We start from the raw sequence: 20,929 nt of genomic DNA on the forward strand, positions 1-20,929 counted from the left end.
TCGCGGCAGCAACCAGTGGGCCTCGGGGGAGCCCCAGGACGGGAGGGGCCCCCGGGATGTCCTCCGTGAGCAGACGGGCTTAAGGACTGCGTGGGGGTGGTCTGCACAGGTTTGGGGGCACATGGACTCTTTGAAAACGGCAAGTTCCATGTAGCTGGACTGTGGCCTGTTTAGTGAAGGAGAAAGCTTGAGAGAAACAGAAAGCAGCCTGAGAAGAGTAAATACAAAAGCGAGACACAAAATCTCCCCCACGCCCCACGCTGCTTGGTTGTGGGGTGCAGACACTACAACAGGGGACACAGTCTATGGGGAGAGGCGGGGGGAGGGGCGGGGAAGGAGGTCGGCCGTGTGCCCACCGGGTGGGGTCTCCGCCGGCCCCGCACCGAGCGGTAGGGCACAGGTCATCCCGTGGAGGCGCCGAGGACCGGGGAAGAGCGGGCCCTGTACCCCCACCGCGCTCAGCCCTCAGCTGGGAGACCCCATCCTGACAGCCGACACGGGCCCTGGGTGCCGGGTGCCGCCCTCCTCTCTGCCCAGCAGCCAGGCTTCCTCGCGTCCTCCAGGGCTTCTCTGAGCCCCCGCTGTGGGCGGGGTCCTTTTACAAAGGTGGAGGTAACGTGAGTCACAGTCGTGGGCCATCGGGGTCATGCTGGCACTCCGCCAGCGGCCGTCAGGTGATTGATTTGTATCGAGGGAAGGGAATTTATCATCTGCTTGTAAGGAGCACGCACTGAGCAGTGGGGAATAGATGAAAAGGGGAGTCACTAGCAAACGACAGAAACGGGAGGGCAGCCACAGAGGGGCTCAGCCGAGGCCGTCGGGACAGGAGCGTCACCATGGACAGTGACGGTGGAGCTCTGCTTGTAAAGATGGAACCGGGGGACCTGATGCCCAGAGGACAGGGAGGCCGTTCGGGGGGGGGGGGGGGGGGCGGCAGGCTGAGCAGGTGAACCGAGGCAGAAAGAGTTCCGTGTTTTTTCAGACTGCGAGGTAATGGACCTGCCCAACAGGGTGGCGGGAGAAGGGACTGGGAGCTAGTTCAAAGTTCAGTGTGTCAAGGTGGCGATCATGGGTGGTTCTGAAGCCAAGTGGGAACGTTCCACCTGACTGCACAGGGCCGTGCTCTTGCCCTCGCTTGCCCGCGGCCTCACAGAGGCCATCTGTCTCGGGAGGCGGGGGCAGCCAGGAGGCCGGGAGCCGCCAGCCCCACCCGCGCCACCAGGGGGGCGGTGCCCTCCCGCGTTGCCCGTGAGGTCTGTTGGAGCAGAGTAGCCACAGAGTCATCGACAAAGACACGCCACGGGCCATCGCCCTGCGTGGCGTGAACTGCAGCGGAAGAGCTGAGGTCCAGCGAAGCGGTTCAGCAGCAAAAGGCAGACAAAAGCAGTGTCTTGCAGAAGCTCAGAGACATGAGCGGTTGGAGAGCAGGTGAGCTGTGCCTCTGAGGTTTTGACCTTTGGTGAAAGCATCTGCGTGGGCCCCGACGTGGGGACACAACACGGGGAGAGATGGCGGTAGTCCTGGAGGTGAGCCGTGAAGACAGGTGAGCAAAGGTTAGGGAAGGAGGCAGACGGACAGACACGGACCAGGACAGAGTGCCCTGCCCGATTGGTGGGTCTCGTGGGGCGTGAACTTCTATGTTATTTTGTTCTCCTCTGGACAACAGAAGGAGCCTTCCGGTGTTCGGCACAGGCCACTGGGAGCGGAGGCCAGGGGACAGGGAAGGACAGGGGCGGGGAGGTGTCACAGTGCACGCCGGGAGCCCACCTCCTCAGCAGGACCGCATGGACTTGTACGCTTTCCTCGTCATCGGGGCAGCCGGGGCCGCATGGGAACACGGCCCACACCGTCTCTACCAGGTCCGGGGTCTGGGTGGGCCAGAAGATGACGCCTAGGATGGGGCCGTGTCAGAGGCTAGGTGACGTGTCCCCCGTGCGGGGACCGTTGTACTGACTGCAGAGGTGGCAGAGGGTAGCAGACAGGCGTCAGTGAGGGAGAGTGTGGTCCAGGGGGGAAGACCCTCTCGTCCCTCATGAGAATGGGGGTGTGGATCCTGACAAGCAGTTACTGTATTACCAGGGCTGGGGCTGGAGGTCGCCAGTGATGGCCTGGGTATTGAGGTCAAGGATCGGAAAGCTGTAGGTGATCCCAGGTATTGGGGGAGATCAGGGTATCTGGCGACAGCAGTGGCGGTAACGAAGGGTTTGGGGCGGTGGCCCGCACTCTTCAGGGCCGTCACTGTGGCCGTCTGCTGTGTCTTCCTCTCAGGTGCTGCCCGTCTGACTCTAGACTCTGGTTTGCACGTAAGGTTAGCCTCAGTGACTCCAAGCGGAGACACAGATGCCAGAAGTTACCCAGATGCAGCCCAGCTGGGACTCGAATCTGGGCTTTCTCTTCTCCCAACTCAACGATCTGTTCCTAAACTGCAGCTTTTTATGCTTTTCTCACAAAAGCTAGCCTTGATTAACACTGTGGATTTAAATTTTGAAAGAACTACCTTGATTGTCAATGAAACCCTTTGGGGGTTCGGAGGAGCTCTGTAATGAAGTGTGGTCTTGGGTTTGACCTTCCGTGCTGCTCCGTCCCTTCCGTGGCCCCGTGTGAGCCGTCTGGGGTCCAGGTGGCCTCCAGCATACGCTGGGCTCTGACGTTCTTTAGGATCTGATACGGAAAGGAAAACAGAGACAAAAGGTTTCTGAAGCGATTTAATTCTTTTTAACGTTTGTTAGTTTTTGAGAGAGAGAGAGGGTGGGAGACAGAGGATCCAAACTGAGCTCTGGGCTGACAGCAGCAAGCCCGATGCGGGGCTCGAACTCGGGAACCACGAGATCATGACCTGAGCTGAAGCTGGATGCCCAACCGACTGAGCCACCAGGCGCCCTGAAGTGACCCGACAAGTGGGGGAAGTCGGTTCGTTCCACTCTGCCCTCCCCAGTACCCATCCCAGCCTGCCGTGTGCAGAGGCGTCTGGGACCGATGGGCGGGTGGGTCAGTTTGAATGATGCGTGGGTCTGTCTCCATTGGTCGGCAGGCGGCTTTGTCTCTGGCTTCACGATGAGCTTAGTGAACAGGACCCATGGAGTTTCCAGACGGTAGCGGGAGGCTGCTTTTGCATTTATCTGCTGGTGATTGTCACAAGATGAGGATTTTTTAAGCCCCCAAATACACACTGACCGTAGCCTGACAAGGGTTGGCCTCCGTCATCCCAGCGGCCTAGCCACGCACCCACCATGGCGGAAATCTCAGCAGCTCCGTGCTCCTGGGGTGCGGTGTCCCTTTACCCAGGGGATCGGACCTCTGTGCTGCCTCGCCTGATTCAAGACGGCCTGGCTCGTGTCCCTGGCGCGCTGGGTCCAGGTTTGCAAACAGACCTTGGTCAGACTCTTCCAAGAGTGCCTTCCTGTCGCCCGGCAGCCGCCCGTCCCCCAGCACGGCCGCCAGGGGCTTGGGCAGGGGGTGGGGAGACGAAGGAACCGGGGCTTGGTTTGCTCCCCATCGCTCTAGCGGGGTACGCCCCGTGCAGCAGATGCCGACTGCGCGCCCACGTGAGACGACAGCGGCATCCCCACGGTCGTGCCTCGAGGCCGTGTCTTCTGGCCCCACCCGCGGCGCGTCCTGGGTGGTGATGGCTGCACAGAACCTGTCTCCCTCACTCGGTGTTAGAAAGCGTGCGTTTTCCCAAATCGTTGAAACACTCATAAGCGGCGGTCTAAGGGCTTGAAGTAATTCCACGGGGTTGTTCCCTAACCGACTCGTTCCTCCTGTTCTGGTGACGTGACTCGGTTCTGACTTTTCGCCTGTACATACGCCGCGTGTCGTGTGTCCCCATTCCTCGTGTCCAGTTTAGGGTTGCTTTCTGGAAGCAGACTCGCCGATGTGAAGGATGCAGGCGTCCCCCGCCTTCTCAGGTCTGTCCTTTCCCGACGGGCGGTGCCGGCTCCACCCCCAGGACGGCCTGTGCCGGCTGGTGCGTGCCTGATTCCTGCCGTCCAGGTCGGCTATTTTCTTCCCGTCCTTCAAAGGGGGTTAAGGCAGGCAACACGCCCCTCGGCCACCTTGCTGGAAGGCCTGTGCGTGTGACCCAGCCTGGCCTCCGACGGACGCACCTGTGGGGTTTTAGTCTCGTGAAGGCACTGCACCCAAGACAACGTATGAATCCAAAAATCTGAAGTCTCGGCCCGAATAGGCTTGTCGTGGACGTTAAACAGGTGGATGTTTGTGTGGTGAAGAACCAGGCCTTGCGCAAGGAGAGGGCCGGTGCCATTTCAGACAGGAGCATCACTGCTTGGGGCGGGTGCCAGCCACACCCAGTCCTCTCAGCAGGGGCGGGGAGGGGGGAGGCACCCCCTCCGTCCCCAGAGGGCAACCACGTGATTTGGGCTGGGGTTTGAGTGTGGTGTCCATCCACCTGGAGGCTGAGTTCAAGCTCATGGGCCGCGGTTGGCCAAGCAGTTCTCCCAGGTGGACACCAAGGCCCCAGGGCCCCCCGGCTGGCAGAGCTCTGTGCACGTTGTCACATGTGGATGCCAGGAGGCGACACGGAGGCCCCGCGTTTGGCACTTCTCCTGGACTCTGCCCCCGCCGTCCCTCGACTGACTTGAGTCTCTGTGTTTCTTTCTAATAAACGGAACCGCAAGTGTGACCGCGTTCGCTGACTCGCGCGACTCCTCCTGGTGAGTCCTCCAAACTGAGTGGTTCGGGGACCCTTGGAACTTGCGGCTGGCGTCCGACGTGTCGGAGGTGAGGGCCGTCCTGGGGACGTGCCCTCTCACCTTGCAGTTTGGAGAACTCTGAGTGCGTTCAAAAGAGCGAACCCGTGGCAGGACATTCGAGCTCGCTACTTCCTCAAGTGCCCGTTCCTTGCACACTTCAGCCGCAGCGTGTCTGCGGGTCCTAGACAGCGGGGTGCTAGACCAGCACCTGGCCCCAGAGTAGGCGCTGAGATATGTGACGGGCGAACGGAAGGGAAGCTGACCTCAGAAGACGGGCTTTCTCCCCCAGCCCTCGGGTCGAAAGTGCACTTCCACGGCCTGGAGCCGCGGGGCTCCGGGGCGCAGGGAGGTGCAGAAAGGAAGAACGAGGCACGGGCTCCCCTGTAGCAGATGCCCTGGCTGGCCTGTGGGGGCAGGAGATCGGCCATGGAAACCACGAGACTGGTGTGTGTAGCCGCTGGGTCCGGCCCACGCATCGGGGGACCCCAAGGGGCTGCTTTGTGTAGCCGTGGAGGGGAGGACAGTGAAGACGGAGGCCGGAGTGCGCGGGTCTCCACATCACGGGCGGGGCCGGCCTCCCCCGCCTCCGCCTGCAGTGTTGCGTCTCCCCCCTTCTCCCCACATCTCCTCCCCGCGCCCCTCTTCAGGAGCCAGGACTCTCTGGGTAGTCACTAATGAAAGCACCCCGTGTCTCCTAGGATCCCCGGCCGGCTGAATGACCGGAGGACCCCTCTGGGAGAGCTGAACTGGATCTTCACTGCCATCACAGACACCATCGCCTGGAACGTGCTGCCTCGGGGTGAGGCGGCGTGGGCAGGGCAGGGAGGCGGCCGGGCCGGGCCGCGTGGGGCCGGGGAGGGCAGCCGCCTGGTGGGAGACACTGGCCCATGGAATAAGGGAAGCGAGACGGAAGCAGCGAGATCTTGTCGGGGAGGAAAGCTGGGGGTGGGGGGGGGGGGGCAGCGAGAGCCGCTGGGGGTTTCCGTGAGCCACAGCGCATCGGGCACCAAGACCAGTGGCAGACAGCGAGCTCCACGTGAGCGCTTGCTCCGACGTTACCGTGTTATCTTCTAGGCAGACTCAGGGCTCACCTTTCTTCATAAAAATTGGCACGGCCCGTATTTCTTAAAACCAGAAGTGTTCTGATAAGACTTGTCTGCATTTTTTCTGTACTGACTCTCTAGGGTTTGGTGTTTGCATCTGTGTGAGTATATCTGTGTGTGCATTTTGCCAACAGGAAATGTGCGTATGAGTCCCAGCTTGCTTGTAAAAAATTCTTTTAGAAGTAAATCTGTGTCTTTGACTTTCAATGCTGGACGTGAGTCACCAAAGGTACCTTTGTATGTTTTATCTGCCCCCAGATCTCTTCCAAAAACTCTTCAGACAGGACCTGTTGGTGGCGAGTCTGTTTCGAAATTTTCTACTGGCGGAAAGGATCATGAGGTCCTACAACTGCACTCCCGTCAGCAGCCCACGCCTGCCCCCCACGTACATGCACGCGATGTGGTAAGTGTCCCCGGCCGACAGTGCCAGACAGTGTGACGTTCTCTCAGTGGCTTGGTTTCTGTCCATTTCTGCTGTGGGACAAGTTTAATGGAATTACGTGAGACAAAATAGGAAGACTTGCCACCAAGCTCGGAGACCCAGGCGGTGCTAACAGCTGGCAAAGTCCTGCCTAAAGCTCCCCGCGCACAGGACACGTGGGTCCCCTCAGAGTTCAGAGGTGCAGACGCCTTGGGGTGTCTCTCACAACTGAGCGGGACCAGCGGCTCCAGGGGCCTTACGATCCGGCCACCCGGGGCAGGAGAGGCCCGCACACAGGCTTCTGACTCCGCAGAGACCGGTATCGAGAAAAGAAAATGCCAGCTGGGCTTAGGAAGTGTGTCCCACACTGTTCCATCGGATTAAAGCTGTTGGATTCGTGACCTGAGCCGAAGTCGGGCGCTCAACCGACCGAGCCACCCAGGAGCCCCACCAATACGGTATTTTTAAAAAAACTTTCTGGGGCGCCTGGGTGGCGCAGTCGGTTAAGCGTCCGACTTCAGCCAGGTCACGATCTCGCGGTCCGGGAGTTCAAGCCCTGCGTCGGGCTCTGGGCTGATGGCTCAGAGCCTGGAGCCTGTTTCCGATTCTGTGTCTCCCTCTCTCTCTGCCCCTCCCCCGTTCATGCTCTGTCTCTCTCTGTCCCAAAAATAAATAAAGTTGAAAAAAAAATTTAAAAAAAAAAAAAAAACCTTTCTGAGGGCCAAACGCAACCAATAGGGGGCTAAATGCAGCCTGCTGGGGACTCTGCATGAGTCCGGGACCACGGGTGCCCCGGGGAGCGGAAGCAGGGGGTTCTGCACCTTGGTGCCCCCGGGGCCCCTGAAGCCTGGTAGTCATGCAGGTGGGGAGGCATCGGTGGTGGCCCGGGCTCTCCTTTCGTGAGCCCACCCTGCTTCACCGTGGGCCTCGAAGGTCCTCTCCAATTGGGATCTTTTTTGGAAAGGCTTGATATCATGGCCTTCTATCTTTATATGCCGAGAAAGGCCACGCAAGTAAATCTACAGGGTTCTCTTGCAGGAATCAGCGGTGATGCGATTTCCAGGGAGGAAATCATATGCGTACAGCACACGTTTCCTCCAGATAGGGTTTTCCTAATGACGGTGCCGGCGTGAGGTGTAGCCAAAGAGTAACCATTAGTCAATCCCATTAAATGTTGAAAATTATGCCATTAACCCACTTTGATCAGGACTTGGATGTGAAAGCAGCCTTTAGATTTCAAGTAGAAAATGCTCGTAGAAACATAATCAAGCAGCAATGGCCACCACAGCACGTGGAGACACGGGCGTTTCCGGCCAGTGCGAGAGTTCACTGAGCACACAGAAGATTCAAGGGGACTCGTTTAGTGGTAAATACACCCCCCACGCACACCCAAATTAGGAGTGGCCACAATGTGTTTTAAGTTTATTTAGTTAGAGCGCGTGCATGTGCGTGAGGAGGGCAGGGGGCAGAGAGAGAGGGAGAGAGAGTCCCAAGCAGGCCCTGCACTGCCAGCACAGAGCCCAACATGGGGCTCGAACTCACAAAACCATGTGGTCAGGACCTGAGCCGAAGTTGGCCACTTAACTGACTGAGCCACCCAGGTGCCCCGTGATCACGGTTTTTTAAATGCTGTTCCCAAGTTCCTTGTCAAAAGTGACCTAAGTCCTAGTCCCCTCGCGTGGACTGGCTTCCCTCCAGCTGCTGCTGGCCTGTGGGGCCGCCTTAGATGAGCCTTGCTTCCTGTTCCCACCCAGGGGCGTCTAGAAGACCCACACGGACGGTCTGTGCTTCCTAGGGGAGTGTCCACAGTGGCAAAGTCTTGGTCCCGCACACCTAAACAAATAGCGTCAAGGTGGGAAGAGAGTGTGAAGGTGATGCTTGTAGGTTTCCACTCTCTCCCGGGCTTTAGGGAAATGCTCATTTGCACTTGCGTTTTCCTGGGCCCCACCCCGGCTTTGGCTCCGGCTCCTGCGTTTGCTAAGGTGGTTTCTAAGGAGATGCTCGCAGAGGGTCAGCCGTGCTTCCCAGAGTGACACAGGGCTGCAGCTATAGGGTTGGCCGGGTTGGCCCGGCTACCGTGTTGTAGATCTGGGGAGGAAGGGACCACCTGGAGACAGTGGGGGGTCTTTATTTCTTTATAAAATCGTTCAGAGTTGTTTCTAAGTCAGAGGTCAGCAACACTGGGTGTCAATACCAGGTCAGGCCCCTGCAGGCGGACTGACCCGGCTACAGTGGGAGGCCTCCTCCCCTGGAGGTGGTTAGAAGCAGCGGTGGAAATACAGGGTAGTTGGCAACGCAGAGTCTGCTGGCTTCACGAAGGAGAGTCTGCTGCTCGTTCCATGTGGCCTAAGCGTGAGCCGCGGGGACCCAGGCTTCCCGCCGCCCCGCAGTGGCCAGCCCCGGGGACGCAGCTCGTTCCTGCTCTCGTTCCTGTGTCTCATGCGCCTCATCCGGGGGGGCTGGGAACGCGGCAGGTCCCGGGTGGCCGGCGTGCCGCTCACACCCCCTCCGTGCGGGAGGCGGGAGAGCAGCCGTGAGGGACCAGGCTGTGGTGTCGGGCGCAGAGTGGGGAGGACGCGAGGCCCGGACGCCAAGGTGGTCGCGCTGCGCTGGGCCCAGTTCTGCCGCGTTGCCTGGGTGCTCGGTGCTGGCGTGGGCTTGCGGCGGAGCTGGTTCGGTGACGAGCCGCGTTAGAACAACGCCCCTTGCTGTTTCCGTCCCTCCTCGGAAACAGACCGGAGCTGCTGCATCCCCAGGGAGCACACAGCCAGCCGCGGCTTCTGAAAGAGCGTCTGGAATAAATGCTGTGCCGTCTAGTTACTACAGTGCTTGGGTGGTGATGGGGAGGTTGAATTTTGAGCAGGGGAGGGAGGGAACAAAGCCCAACAGAAACCGGGGTTAAAACAACGCAGTCTGCACTCGCACTTGGCTTCGGGAGGGGCGCTAACGACGACAGGCGCTCAGCACGGCTCCTGTTTAATCTCTGATGTGAAGCCGCCAGGGGCTCGTTCTCCTTCACTTTCGATTTCTGCAGGCCGTGAAACCTCGCCTCTCTCCACGGTAGTAACCTGTGCCTTCCGTCTCCGTCGAGGGCGCCTCGCCCGCTGCACGGTCGCTACAGATGGAGGCCGCGCGCTCTTGGAAGGCTCCCCTCCCGGCCCACTCCCTGGGCGTCTGCCATCGCAGGCCCGTTTCCTGAAAACCCGAGCTCCTGCCGGCACGGCACGTTTTCCCGGGCAGTGACTCATCGAGCTGCCTCTGCCCCACGCCGCGGGGATCCGCTCGGCTGGCCAGGCTGTCGCGGCGCCCCCTCCCGCCGCAGTGTGGCCGCTTCGCGGGCTGTGGGAAGTGCGAACGCAGACACCTCCCGGGTTGGCCCCTCGCCACGGCCTCAGGCTTCCCAGGACTCACAGTCCCACTCTCCCCGAGCGAGAATCCAAATTAAGACGCCAAGTTCATTTTGATCTTAGCCTAGAAAATGCAGCCGGTTTCAGCCAACCGGTGAGATGCTCCGGAGAGAGCGCCACTCTCGTGCTGCCGGGCTTGCGTGGGAGCTCAGGTCCCCGAGCCGACCCTTTCCCCTCGCAAGCACCAGCAGCCAGAGGCCTGGAGAGGGTCACCGGGCCTGCTGCAGCTGCACACGTGCCACCGTCTTCAACGCCGTGGGCCAGTCCCTTTCCTCTATCCCCCCGACGGCCGTGCCCCTCTGTCCACGGCCCTGAGCAGCCTCACTCCCAGGAGCTCCGGGGCTCGCCTGCTCCAGGGCCCCCTGTCATGTCCACAGTCCCCCCCACCCCACCCCCCCCGCCCCTCTGCACACACGAAAGCACATTCCAGGGCTGCTTGAGGACCCACTCCCCGAGGGAGGGGCCAACCCTCGGGAGCCGCCTGGCCAGCCAGTGACCACGTGGCTCTCAGAAGGACTCTCGGAAGGACTGTCGCCCTCTGGCCCCGGTGCAGCTCCGTGAGGCTTTCACTCTTTGGAGGGACCCAGTGGGTGCCAGCCACGAGACCGCAGGGTGGCCTGTCCCAGTGTGGCCTGGTTCCGCTGATAATCCAGGACACCCCCGCCAGGACCGAGGACAGCTGTGGCGGCGTTTTCACGGGAGGCCTGTCCTTGCCTCGTGATCTTGGTGAGAGGGGCTGAGAAGGGCGTGTCACCTGCTCCACGCAAGCGTGGTTCCAGCCGCCCTAGACCCACACCTTTACCTGCCCCCAGCTTGTACGCGCTCGCAGCTCCTCAAGTTCAAAGTTTTTATTAGGTTAAATTCAAGGAATTTTTATAGCACGGAATTGCAGTAATTGACTTTGTTTCTGTCTAACAAAGAGTAAATCTCTCCCTCAACGCCGCTGAAGAACCGTTCTGCCTGCAGCCTGGCCACTTATTGAGCATATGGGAACTATTTATTGCTTGTTCTTTGAGGCACTTTTGATTATGTGCTGATTGCCTCTTAATTAGATTGGTGGGGGAAGGGTGTGCTTGTTCAGCGGGGGCCGGTCTGGGAAAACTGGAATAGATTTCGTGTGTTTGAATAATGACAGAGAGCCTCCAGGCTGTTGTTTGTCTTACGTGTTTCCCGTGTTCTGGGAAATGTTTACATGTGTCGTTCCTGACTTGGTCCTCCCTGGGGACATGGAGCAACGGTACCCCCGTTCCCCACAATCATGTGGGGCCATGAGTCTAATAAATGGCAGGTGGAATTCTGCCTCTCAGAAAGCGTCCTGGGAGGGGCGCCTGGGTGGCGCAGTCGGTTAAGCGTCCGACTTCAGCCAGGTCACGATCTCGCGGTCCGTGAGTTCGAGCCCCGCGTCGGGCTCTGGGCTGATGGCTCAGAGCCTGGAGCCTGTTTCCGATTCTGTGTCTCCCTCTCTCTCTGCCCCTCCCCCGTTCATGCTCTGTCTCTCTCTGTCCCAAAAATAAATAAACTTTGAAAAAAAAAAAATTAAAAAAAAAAAAAAAAAGAAAGCGTCCTGGGAGAAGGGGTGGCCGTGCTGGAAACCAGATCCGCATGCCGGCCCCCACCTTGTCTCCACGAGAAAGGGAAGGGAGAGCAGGGACGAAGGAACCTTGTGTCCACGGCATCCACGCTTCCCATCTGTGGCCGTAGAGAAAGTGAGGTGATCGTCTGTGTCAGTTCAGAGCTAACGCCGAGTGCCACGAGCGGCCCTCATTCCTCGGCGCCCTGCGAAGGCACCTGCTCTCCCAGGGTCTCCCGAGGACCCTCCGAGCAGGCACGACGGGAAAACTGATGCCAGGGAGGTGGAGCCGCACTCGCCAGGCCATCGGGCGCACTCTGGCCGTCTTGTGTGTGTTTTGAGCTAGGTCCCGATGCTGTGCGAAACCGGGGGAGAGGTGGCCAGGGTCACACATCAGTGACTTGCCGTCCTCTCAAACGAGGACAGGGACACCGCATCCTGAGTGGCTCCTTCGGGGACAGGCTCAGGCAGCGGGCGGTGTGGGGCCAGTCCTGATTCGGGGCGGGATGAGGGGCCGCTCAGGACGGGGGGCCTAGACAGAGCCGCCTCCTGGCCCCACGCTGGCCGTTTCTGATGAAGCACCGTGGGGCATTTGCGTGCGACACTGCCACGGTCCGGAAACCGTGGTGCCACGGCTGCTTCATGGCTGTGGACAGGCTGTGGCACCAAGTCAGGGGAGAAGCTGTGGCAGAAAGTGAGACCGTCCCTTTATCTCTCCCAAGCTCTTTTCTCATTTAAATTTAAAGAGAAACCACGTTAACAAGACGGCTTCATTGTGCAGCCAGATGACTTCCTCCTTCTCCTGTGGCCCGCCCATGGCCAGGGCCCCGTCCAGAGAAGCGGTCAGTAAGGCCCTGTGGGCGCCCCTCTGCTCTCTCCGCAGGCAAGCCTGGGACCTGGCCGTCGACATCTGCCTCTCTCAGCTGCCCACCATCATTGAGGAAGGCACGGCGTTTCGGGTGAGTCCCACAAGGGCGTCCGTGTGGTCCACTGGGGTGGCACCCAGGGCGCTGGGTTGTTGGACTTTGTTCACCCTCCTGGGAAACTGTGCAGTCAGCAAAGTTTGGAAGATTGCATCCGCCGGGGGTTAAGGATTTTGAGCTGGCAAGCTCTCCAGAAACGTCTTCTCTTAAAATGCTGTCCTTAGCGTGCGCTCCCCGAGCCGTGTTCCACACTCTACCTTTTACCTGGAATGGGTTCTGGTTTCCCGAGACTCCTGACTGGAACCCTCGGAGGGTGTCAAGTTCGGCCCTGAGGGGATAGCTGGTCCCCAGGCCGCCCGGGGCCTGACACGGAGGGTCTCACGGCCCCTCACCACCAGCCCTTCTCGCTCCCGCTGCTGCACGGCCTCCTTGGCTTCATTCGGGACCTGTCTGTCGAGTGCTTACTGTGCAAGCCTGAGTGCACCTGCAGAAGACCCGGCCCCTCCCTGGACAACCCTGAGAAAGGGGTGGGGGGGTCACACCCATCGAGTTAGAGCACTGCTAGGAACAGGCGGAGGGTGTGGGGAGCACGTGTGTGCCCTCTGACCCCCACAGGACGGGGAGACTTTTGGGTCTGGGAGGAGCCGGACAGCAGGGGGTAGTGGGCGCCTCCAGGCCATCTGAGACCCAGGTGAGTCAGGGGGTGGGGACAGGTGGTCAGAGCCCCTAGCCTTCTGTACCCACACTGTCGTCTCTGGCCCAACCCAAGACTCCGGTGGGCAAGCCCGCTCCCCTGGGCCTCGGTTTCTTCATTTTACAGGAGAATCGGGGCGGTATCCATTGAAGGGGCTCAGGAGGACTGAAGGAGTTCACACGGGCTGAGTGCTCAGGTTGAGCGTGGGTGTGTGTGTATGTGCACATGTGGATCAGTGTGGGGGTGGGGGTGTACATATGTGTGCGTATCTGTGCGGAGTACGAGTACTCGTGGGGGTACATGTATGTGTGTGCATATCTGTAGGGGCGTGTGAGTGCACGTGTGGGGTATGTGTATGTTTATCTACATGGGGTGTGTGTGTATGTGTGTGCGTGTGTGAGGTATGTGTGCACATGTGTATACGTGTGTATGTGTGTAGAGTGTATCTACATGTGTGTTTGTATGTATCTGTATGTGGGTCTCCATGTACACATGTGCACATGTACGTGTGTCTCTCTGGTGTGTCTGTGCAAGTGTGTGTGGGGATGTATCTGTGTACATGTGTGTGCATGTGTATATATCTGGGGTATGCCTACATACACGTGGGGATGTGTGTGCATGTACATTTGTGCGTGTCTGTGTGCAACGTGTGTCCACATGTGCTTTGTGCGTATCTGTGTGGGGTGTATATGTGTTGTATACGTGGGTGGGTGTGTTATGTATGTGAGGTGTGTCCATGTACATGAGAGTGTGTGTGTACATGTGTTCACTGTGCATACCTGGGTATGTGCGTCTCTATATGCGTGTGCACATGTGTGTATATCTGTGGTTACCTGTCTATACATGTGTGTATATGTGTGTGTTTCTGTGTGGGGTGTGTGCTTGTGCACGTGGGGTGTGGTGCGTGTGTGTATGTCTGTAGGGTGTGTGTATGCGTGTGTGCTTGTGTGCACGTGTGTGCACATAAGTGCATACCTGTGTGGACGGGTGTGTGTGTGTGTACGTGTCTGCGTATCTGTGGGTGTGTGTCCATGTACGGGTGTGTTCGTGTACCCGTGTGCACAAATGTACATGTGTGCGCTGAGTGTATCTGCAGAGTGGGTGTGGGAGGTGTCCACGTCTGGGTGCGTATGTACATGTGTGTGGGGGATGTCGGTGCGTGTGTGTGTACATATGTGCTCACCTGTGTCGCTGTGTTGTGTGTCCGTGTGCACGTGTGTGTGCGCATGTGATCGGTGCAGGTGCGTCTCTGTGTACGTGTGTGCGTATCTGTGTAGGTGCGTGTGATCCGTGCAGGCGCGTGTCTCTGTGGGGTGTAATTCGTCAGATGGTCTGACGCCCCCGTGGCGGGGGCGATGGGCCGAGAGGCCTTCCTCTCTTGTTTATCTCCTATCTCCTCCTCTTTAGTGCTTGAAAACCTTCACGTTTTTGTATGAAAACGTTCAAGCCTCCACAAGGTTGGAAGAGTAGTACAGGGAGCACCTGTGTGCCCACCGTCCTGCCGTGAACATTTGCCACTTGCTTGAGCACATCCACCCCTCTCTCCGTCCGCCTGTTCTTAACGCTCTCACAAGTTAAATCGCAAGCCACCTTGTTTTCCACCCTGAAGGGAGAGCTGGCAGGGCCTGCGCTCGGCTCTCCACAGTGCGCGTGGCCCCTTCCCGCTGGACCCACACTGAGGCAGGGACCGGGCTCGTGCAGTCACGGAACTCCGTGGGGACAGCCCAGGCCCCGCCCCCCTCCACTGCAGCTAGAGGCCCTCCCGAGTGCCTCAGCTCGCCCAGGGAGACGAGGGCCCGTCGCCACAAACACGTGTTTAGAAAACCTCCTACGGTTCCGGCTTTCTAGACCGGGTGTGGTTTTACGTTGTACCCTTAGGGGATCAGAACTCTCGACTCCTAAGCAAAACAACACAGCTTCTGCATATTACCCTTCCGCTCCACTGCCAGGCACACTTGCGCGGATCTCAGCGCTTCATTTCTAATCTGCTGGAATCCGCGTTCTGCATCTGGGAATAATTTCCCCCAAACTGTGATAGGGAGGGGTAACTGACGTAGACCCCCCGCTAGGTTTTTTATTTTGTTTTCACTTTTTCGGGAGCAGAACGTACGTAGAGAAAATTGCACATCACAAATGTGCGGCTTGAGGAGTTTTTATAAGAGGAACACACTCCAGTAACCAGCACCCAGATCGAGCGGCCACCTGTTAGAACCCCCCAGACGCCCCTTCCGGCTGCCTTCAGTCTGCTTTCCCGAGCGCAGCCACCATCCCGCCTGGTTTCGTGTGCTTGGATCGGCGGGGTCCTACGGCACGTCGCCGTCGTGCCTGCTTTCACTCAACGTTACATCTGCTCCCGCGGTCGGGGCTCTTGTCACCATGGGGGACGCTCCAAGGGGCGTGTGTGCATCGTCTGGCCGGTAGGCATTTGGAGTTTACAGGTAGCGCCCCCCACGAATAGTGCTGGCCAGTGCCAGGCCGAGCCGTCGGAGCCTGACAGGAAGGAGAAATCAGTAATGCTGAGCCTGTCTTTACTTGAAATTTTGATGTTTCGTTCGTTATGGATTTTCACATCTATTCTTTTTAAATCTCGCATTAATGTATTCTTTTATTTCAATTACTGAATTTTCTGGTGCCCCCTTAAGTTTTGCGGGTGCTGCTAATTTTTTATGTGGCTTTGGCGCGTTTGTGTCGGGGGCGCACACTGGGAGTGAAATTGCTGGTTACCAGGCACACATGTGGTCGGTTTTAGTAGAGGCTGCCAGGCGGTTTTCCTGTGATCGAATCAACTTGCACCTCTACACAGCTTACGAGAGTTTCAGTTGCCCTGTATCCTCATAAACGCTTGATACTTTCTACCCTTTTCCCTTTATTTGGCTATTGTGGTTCAGTGTGAAGAGGTGTTTCACTGAGATTTTATCTTGTATTTCTCTGATGGTTCGTAATGTTGAGCACTAGTTTGTATTTTCATTTGCCATTTGAATATCCTCCTTTGTAAGTTGCCTCATCAAGTCTTTTGGTTTTTCTTTTATGTTATCTGTTTCCTATCGATTTGTAGTGGTTGTGTATATAATCTGAATACGAATCCATTGTGAATATCTTTTTCTTTTTCTTTCTTTTTTTTATCTCTGTGGACTTTATTTTCTTTTTTTTTATGTTTTTTTTTTCCTAGAACAGAAGTTTCTTCTTTTAACATCCAATTTATCAGTTTTTTTCTCATTTGCTTAAAGACCTTTGGTATCCTGTTTAAGAAATGTTTACTTTGAGATGAACACCCTTGAGAAGGTGTTCTTTTTCTTCTGAAAGCCTGATCGTTTTACTTTTACCGTTAGACTCGCAGCCCCTCTGGGATTTACTAGTACGGACGGTGTGAGATAGGGGTCAAGATATGCTTTCCCACACGTGGAGGTTGAGCTTACCCAGTGTTATTCACATCGAACCAGGCGACCGTCTGCATGGGCTGCTCCTGGGTTCTCAGCTCTGCCCTTCGGGCCACTGTGTCCTTGCACAGTACTGAGCAGCCTTGATTATGAAAGCAACTTTTATAGGGATCGCATGGATCTGTGGACGGACACAGGGCAGGCAGTATCTCCGCAGTGTTGCGTCTTCCCATCCGTCATCATGACTGCGAATAGTGTCTTTCTAAAATTTTCCGTTTTCCCTTTCTTCGTATATATATTGCTTATAAGAGATTTTTTGCAGTAGCATTACTAAACTCACTATTTTGTTCTAATAATTTTCCTATAAATTACTGGCCTTCATTTTTTTTATTTTCTTATTTTTTAAATGTTTGTTTATTTTGAGATTGGGAGAGAGAGAGAGAGAGAGAGAGAGAGAGAATCCCAAGCAGGACCCATGCTGTCAGCACAGATCCTGACACGGGGCTTGAACTCACAAACCGTGAGATCATGACCTGAGCCGAAATCAAGAGTCAGATGCTCAACTCACTGAGCCACCCAGGCGCCCCTGGCCTTATTTTAAAACCTTGTGGTCAAATATACCAAAACAGAGCCCAGCATGTTGGTCACTTGTCCAAGGTCAGTAGTTGGGAGGACAGATTTTAATTAACAACGGAAAGGAGCCTGATCAGATTTGGCATTTCCTGATGTCGGGAGAAGGGGGGAGTGGTTGCTCGCGCTGGGAAGCATGGAGTTTCTTGAAGGACTTGAAGAAAGCCCATCTGCAGGCTGAGCTCTGACAGGCTATGGAATTTGAATGCTCTTGGCCACTGGGCAGTTTTCTGTTGTCTCCTCTTGTAAGTGGTGAGGTCATCGTGAGTAGTGAGTGTCACTGCACGTGAGGACAGACACCAGGCAGTGTAGCCGTGTCTGGACCGGGGATGGTAAGCGAGAAGAGGAGGAGGAGGTGTGTTGAGATCACTTCCTCTGTGCCTGAATCCCCCAGGGGTCAGAGGGCTCTTTGTGCCCATCTGGCCTTCCCGCTTTCTGTCCTTTTCCGCTCGCGCCTCTTTTCAGGCCCCGGGGCCATCTGACACGTGGGCTGACCACAGAGCAGCCCGCCTGGCCTCAGAATTGCCCTGGGAGGCCTGGACACGCGGCCCCATGACTCAGAGCCTCTGCACAGCAGCTCTGATGCTACAGCCGTAATCTTGGAGACCCGGCCCAGAATCCCTGCTCTGCCTCATCCTTAGGTGCACACGGGGGCAGCTCTCGAGGCGCTTTGGGGCGCGTTATTTGGAATGCCGAGCCTGCTTGTGTTGGGGGGCTGCCCGCGCCATGAGGGGCACGACAGCCCTCGCCACGTACCTCAGCGGCAGAGACTTGCCCTTTCTGTGAGCTTTGGGTGAAAAGACGTGGAATGCTTGTCCTTGCGGTGTGGAACGGTTTCTCCGGCAGTGAGCAACACGGGAGCATCCTTCATTCAAATCCGGACTTAGAAGGAGGGGGAAAGAGATGGAATGATCTGAATTACCCGAGCTCCCCTCAGAGACCAAAGGTCTCCCACGTGTGGGGACGGAGAGCTTAACAGAGGTTACTGTTTTTAACCAGTTCAGGAAAAATTCACACTTGAAAACAGGAAAGCCAGTTTGGGGGCTCCTTCCCAGCTCCCAGGTCGCCCTCCAGATTTGGTGCCCCTGGCCCACGCCGACTTTGCGGGAACGCGGACTCCTAGGTGGTGCTTGCTCTCTGCACACTTTCCACACGATGGACTGTTCTGAGGGGACACTGTGGCTCTGCCCACCAGGCTCCTCCGTGGACGGTGTGGGGTGAGCAGGCCCGGGGTGGGGCTTACAGACCTGAGTTGTGCAAACACACGCGGGTCCACGCTGTCTACACGTGCCACAGTCGCACCTTGCCGGCCCCCTTCCTTACACACAGACACTCTGAAACGCAGCCACAACCTTCCCCTTGGGCAGGAGGACAGGGTTGGGAGGCAGAGATTTGTAACTTGGGATTCTTCTGGTTCAGGGTTTGGGGAAGCAAAACCGTGTGTTAGGTGAAAATGATCTGTCAGACCGAAAAACCAAGCCTTCCCGCTAGCCTGGCTTCTTGGTTCCCGAACCTTCTGGCGGCCAGGTCCTCCCTCCTCCCTGAGCTGCTCCTTCTGTCCTCTGCCTGGTCCCTGTCACTGCCGGGAAAGGCGTCCCCTCTGCCAGTCCAGGAAGGACAGATCAGCTCCACGCCCCCCCCATCACTGTGACCTCGGTGCCTGGGTCCTCCACTGACCCCAGGGTGGCCTCACACACTCTCTGCCCCCTGCCCCCCACTCTAGGGTCCTGGAGTAAATCACAACTCTGGTTATTTCCTTCCCGTGCCGCTCTGCTCGGCTGTGTCCTCCCTCTCCGTGTCACTGAGAAATAGAAGTGATAGAGAGTCCCCGATTCCCGTTCCCGGAGGGCCGCCCGGGCTGCCGGCGGTGCACGGCCCCACCCGAGAGCCCGCCTCCCTGCCCGCATGGCACCAGCCGATTCCAGATACACCCTCGCCCCCGCACGGGGAAACCACAGTTCTGCACCGGGTGGCCTCCCTCCACTCCCCTCCCGCCACCCCCTCCATTCCTGTCCTTCCCCTTTGCACCCAGATCCCTTCTCAGAGCCGTCCACACTGGAGTCTCCAAATTCCCGCCTGTGTTGAGCGCACTCTGCCGCGCCTCTGCCCGCTGCACCTCGGTCTCCGGGGACTCGGCGCTGCTCAGCCGGTCTCGGGGGAACCAGGCTGCGTCCTGCCCGCCCACCACCCCTCCTCCTTCTGCGCCACCGCCCTTGGCCTCGAGGCTCAGCCCTGCTCTTTCCCGCCTCCCTTTGAGTTTGCACCTCCAGCGCCGACCCCCCCCCCAACTGCAGGCGCAGCACGGTTCCCACTCGATGTCCCCACTCCACGTCCTGTAGGCGTCTCCACTCGTCCTGACGGGATTCCCCACGTTGTCCCCAGACACGCTCCTTGCAGTCTTCCCAGCTCAGCCCGGGGACACCCTCTCCTCCCGCCCTCGTCCGGTCTGCTCGCGCAGGCCGCCAGCTGCGCCGTGTCACTCCTGCCGCCTCCCCGGCTGCGCCCTGCCCTCCCTCAGCCGGACCCAGGCAGCCGTGGGGGCCGCGTCGTGGGGCGAGTGGTGTCAGGGCGAGGTCCCTAACTAATGCCCCTGCCTGTCCCACAGCACAGTCCGTTCTTTGCTGAGCAGCTGACCGCGTTCCAGGTGTGGCTCACCATGGGCGTGGAGAACAGGAGCCCGCCCGAGCAACTTCCCATTGTTCTGCAGGTGAGTGTCTTTGGACCCTCCGTACGGGCTGAGCGGGCTCCAGGGAAGACCGCTGCCAGCAGAGGGCAGAGTGCGTGTGTGTGTGTGTGTGTGTGTGTGTGTGTGTGTGTGTGTGTGACGCCCCCGTGGCCGTGCGCGGGCTGGGTGCCTGGAGGTCGGGGGGATCAGACCCTCGAACTCACCGGCTCCCGTTGCACTCAGTTGGGAAGGCTGTCCTGGGGGCGCCAGAGTTCCCTCCCCCACCCTCACCGAGCCCCTCATTTGGGTCGTAGTCGGCCGCCCTTCCGGGCACCCGCGGAACGCCACCGTGCATGTGCTCGTGGCATCGGGCCCTTCTGTTCGGAAGGATGTGAGCTCCGAGCCACCGGGGGGACAGGAGGGGAGCCGTGAGCGCATCGCAGACGGCCCTCGCGGCTCCTCGCCAGGCGCCTGCCGACCGGCCTTCCCTTCTGTGGAGGGCGCGTGCGTGGTGGCGGTCGAGTGCCAGCCCTCACGTGGCCCGTGTCAGTGCTCGCACGAAGACCGCGCCCGCCAGTGGGTTGGAAGCTTGGTTTCGTGGGTCTCATTCGGCTAATTTTTTCAGCTGATGTGATCGGGTGAGGTGGATGGCAGGTTACCAAAATTCTTCACAGGGGGGAAGATGAGAAAACGTTCCCAGAACTTTTGTGTCAGTTAATGTGTATTTGCGGGAAGTGTGGACCTCTAGTCAGTGTAGACACCGAGGTCTAATAACTCACTTTAGGACCTGGAACACAGGCTCTGCGGTCAGGGTGCGGTGGCCCGGCAGACGCCGTGGGCAGAGAGGGGCGGGTGCTCACAGGCGCGCTGCCTCCCCGTTCAGGGTCTCAGGTCCTGAGAGCCGGCTGGCTGCCACCAGCACCTTCCAGCGAAGTGGGAGCAGGGGCCTCGTCACCCGCCTGTGCGAGGGACGCCAGGCCCGCGGAAGGGCCGGCACCTTCTTACACGGGCTGCTGACCACGTCGCGACAGAGCCCCCGCGAGTGGCTCCTGCTGCCCAGGGCCGTTTGGGAAATGGGCGGATGGTTTCTCTGTGTCGCCACCAGAGCCCGGCGTCCCTCCTTCGGCGGGCGGGGGGTGGTCAGCTTCCTCTGGGTCCGTCACACGGCCGACTTTGAGGACCGTCCGCCGGCCCCAGCACCGAGGCTTCGCCTGGCTCGGGACTGTGTGCGGGACCTCAGACAGCACAGGGGACTTGGGACGAGGGCACTGGGGACGTGGTAGAAACGCCACGGCCTGTCCTCGCCCCAGAGCAGCGGCCGCCGCGGCCGCTCCCGGGATGTGTCTGGGCGCCGTGTGTACCGTGACCGACATCGTGAATGGCCCGCAGAGCTTGTTCGCCTCCAGATCAGTTTAAGACTGTCCTGG

General features: G+C 58.5%; 1 protein-coding gene across 1 annotated transcript in view; it reads left to right on the forward strand.

The window, feature by feature from the left end:
• Window positions 1-20,929, forward strand: part of RPTOR (regulatory associated protein of MTOR complex 1) — a 332,995-nt gene that overhangs the window by 219,204 nt on the left and 92,862 nt on the right. The window contains exons 8-11 of the mRNA XM_047093910.1: window positions 5,411-5,511; window positions 6,074-6,218; window positions 12,097-12,172; window positions 19,443-19,544. Of these exons, the coding sequence (XP_046949866.1) occupies window positions 5,411-5,511; window positions 6,074-6,218; window positions 12,097-12,172; window positions 19,443-19,544 (424 nt within the window). The remainder of the gene's footprint in view (window positions 1-5,410; window positions 5,512-6,073; window positions 6,219-12,096; window positions 12,173-19,442; window positions 19,545-20,929) is intronic.

The sequence above is a fragment of the Lynx rufus genome, unplaced genomic scaffold (assembly GCF_022079265.1).
Source record: "Lynx rufus isolate CCGP_SWC_20201006 ecotype Redwood Valley unplaced genomic scaffold, mLynRuf1.p SCAF_37, whole genome shotgun sequence".
NCBI lineage: Eukaryota > Metazoa > Chordata > Mammalia > Carnivora > Felidae > Lynx > Lynx rufus.